This window comes from Triticum urartu, unplaced genomic scaffold (genome assembly GCF_003073215.2).
Source record: "Triticum urartu cultivar G1812 unplaced genomic scaffold, Tu2.1 TuUngrouped_contig_4683, whole genome shotgun sequence".
In the NCBI taxonomy this organism is placed as follows: domain Eukaryota; kingdom Viridiplantae; phylum Streptophyta; class Magnoliopsida; order Poales; family Poaceae; genus Triticum; species Triticum urartu.
The window spans coordinates 7,327-9,543 of record NW_024115292.1 but is presented as its reverse complement, the minus strand read 5'-3'; the positions used below and the strand labels follow the sequence as shown (position 1 = coordinate 9,543).

The 2,217-nt window shown below is 42.9% G+C and overlaps 1 protein-coding gene across 1 annotated transcript; it reads left to right on the top strand.

Moving 5' to 3' along the window:
- Window positions 1–173: 173 nt before the first annotated feature.
- On the top strand, window positions 174–1,890 carry LOC125528174 (actin-depolymerizing factor 10-like; the record flags this gene model as incomplete). Its single annotated transcript, XM_048692680.1, is given in 2 exon segments — window positions 174–442; window positions 1,337–1,890. Coding segments are annotated over 2 exon segments (426 nt in total), but the record flags the coding sequence as incomplete, so codon positions are not given.
- Between the last annotated feature and the right edge of the window lie 327 nt (window positions 1,891–2,217).

The following is a 2,217-nucleotide window of genomic DNA, read 5'->3' as shown; positions in this document are numbered from 1 at the left end:
AACCCCTTCGCCGGGCTTCCTCGGCGGCAATAGCAACAGCACCATGGAGTTTCTTGGGTTTACGCTCATGGTTGTTGTTTTCTCCTTTCTTTTTCGCCGATCTTGGCAACCGAGCGAGCGGGAATGTCTGTTGTTCTGTGGCTGACGGGGGAACTGGCCGGTTGTTTGTGTAGGGTGGGAACTCGCCGGCGTGGATTGACGTCCCGGAGCGGAGCAAGAGCGCGTTCATGGAGCTGAAGAGGAGGAAGGTGCACCGGTACGTGATATTCAAGATCGACGACAGCACGGAGGAGGTCGTGGTCGAGAAGACCGGTGCGCCCGGGGAGAGCTATGACGACTTCACGGCCTCGCTGCCTGTCGACGACTGCCGCTACGCCGTCTACGACCTGGATTTCGTCAGCGACGACAACTGCCGCAAGAGCAAGATTTTCTTCATCTCCTGGTTAGCCTCGTCTTTCTTGCCCCCTGTTTCTTGTCACCTGTGACTGAATTCAGTTTGGTTACAGAGTTGAAGATTCTATCTAGGCAGATGTATTTATTTGCTATGATAATTGTTCAAAAGGATTTATGGTTGTGTCAATTGTGGAAAAAGATTTATTGCTATGATAATTCTCCAAAAAGATTTATTGCTGTGCTAAACACTTAAACAGCGATGGGGTGGGTTCAGAAGCACAGCTTCAGTAAAACTGGGGGTGGCTGACCCCAGTCATTGTACAATCCTTTCAGCTTTCAGTTGTTAGGATGTTCATACGCGTTACATGATACTCTGTCCAATAAGCATTATGTTTCAAGCTCACCCAACGACCAACTTAATTCTCTCATATCCTACAAAGGAAACATTTTATTTTTCGTGTAACCTCGCGAAGGTAACAGCAAAGCGATGAATACAAAAGTGCAATTCAGTAACAATGGGGCTAGCTGACGGCAGTGCACTTGACAATACTTTTCAGTTGTCAGTGGTTAGAATGTTTTTTAGACAAGAATGTTTGTGTACACAGTACACTAGTAATCGTGTACCTGCCATGCACGTGTATATTAGGTAGGATATTAGTTCCACGTTATATTAGGTAAGATGTATTAGTTGCACGTTGATATTTGGTAAGATATTAATTAAATGTTAGATTTCATGGGATAACGTTTTTAAAATTTGATGAAATGTCCATGTGGGAGATACATATCACTTGCACTGCATGACTCCCATGGATTTTCCATTCATGGTACTGAATACCTGTTTTTTTGTTTCAGTTTTTGTAGGGTATTCTTGTCAGTTGTCACAGGTAGCTGCTACTAATTCCTAAGAAGATAACAATATTACAGCTGTTCCCTTTCTTTTCAGGTCTCCTGATGATTGTCGCATCCGTGCAAAGACCATATATGCTGTGTCGAGGAATCAATTCCGCCACGAGCTCGACGGGGTGCACTTTGAGATCCAGGCAACTGACCCTGACGACATGGACTTGGAAGTTCTCAGGGTCCGTGCTAATAGAACCTGATAGCTAGGTTGACTCTGCTAGCTTGCTGATACACACCAGTAGCTCAAGATGCGTAGCCTGCTACTAAAATGCGGCGCTGGTGCACTGATGTGAAGCATGGTGTATAATCCGGCTGCTGATCACACCTGAGTATGCAGTGTTCCTTTTTTCAGGAGATAGCATCTCAGCGATATTAATATAGCTAGATAAGTTCCCTATAATATGATGTGGAAACGGCTCCATTTAATGTCTAGTTGCGCATGTACTATTTGTCTTCTCCTAAGCAACAGTTTTGTTGAGCTTAAACTGCTACTGCTCGGTGGTTTTGTAATAGTTTCTGTTTTTTCTTTTTTTGTACTGAATGTTCAGTCAATCATGGAGCATGATTTGCTACTTACAGTGGTGTTGTGCTTGTTCTGCTATTTTTTGTCAGGGTTCTTCTGCTACTCTACTGCTATATTATGCATAGTGAATAAGTGTAACTCTGGTATTTCCAGTGTCCAAGGAATGGCTGTTGTCATCATGTCCTTTGATGTTTTCCCTGTTTTTTTACATGAAAACAGACTTGGCAAATGTACAAACCTGTTTTTCTTTGTCTTTAGAGAGAGCTATAAATCAAATTCTAACAATATTAGCAGTTGTTTTGACTTTCGAGTACTATTGTTCTTTCCCCCCACAAGTCATTCCTTGTTGCTTTATCTCAATTATTATGTGGTCTGATACAACTTCATGATAATTTCCTTTG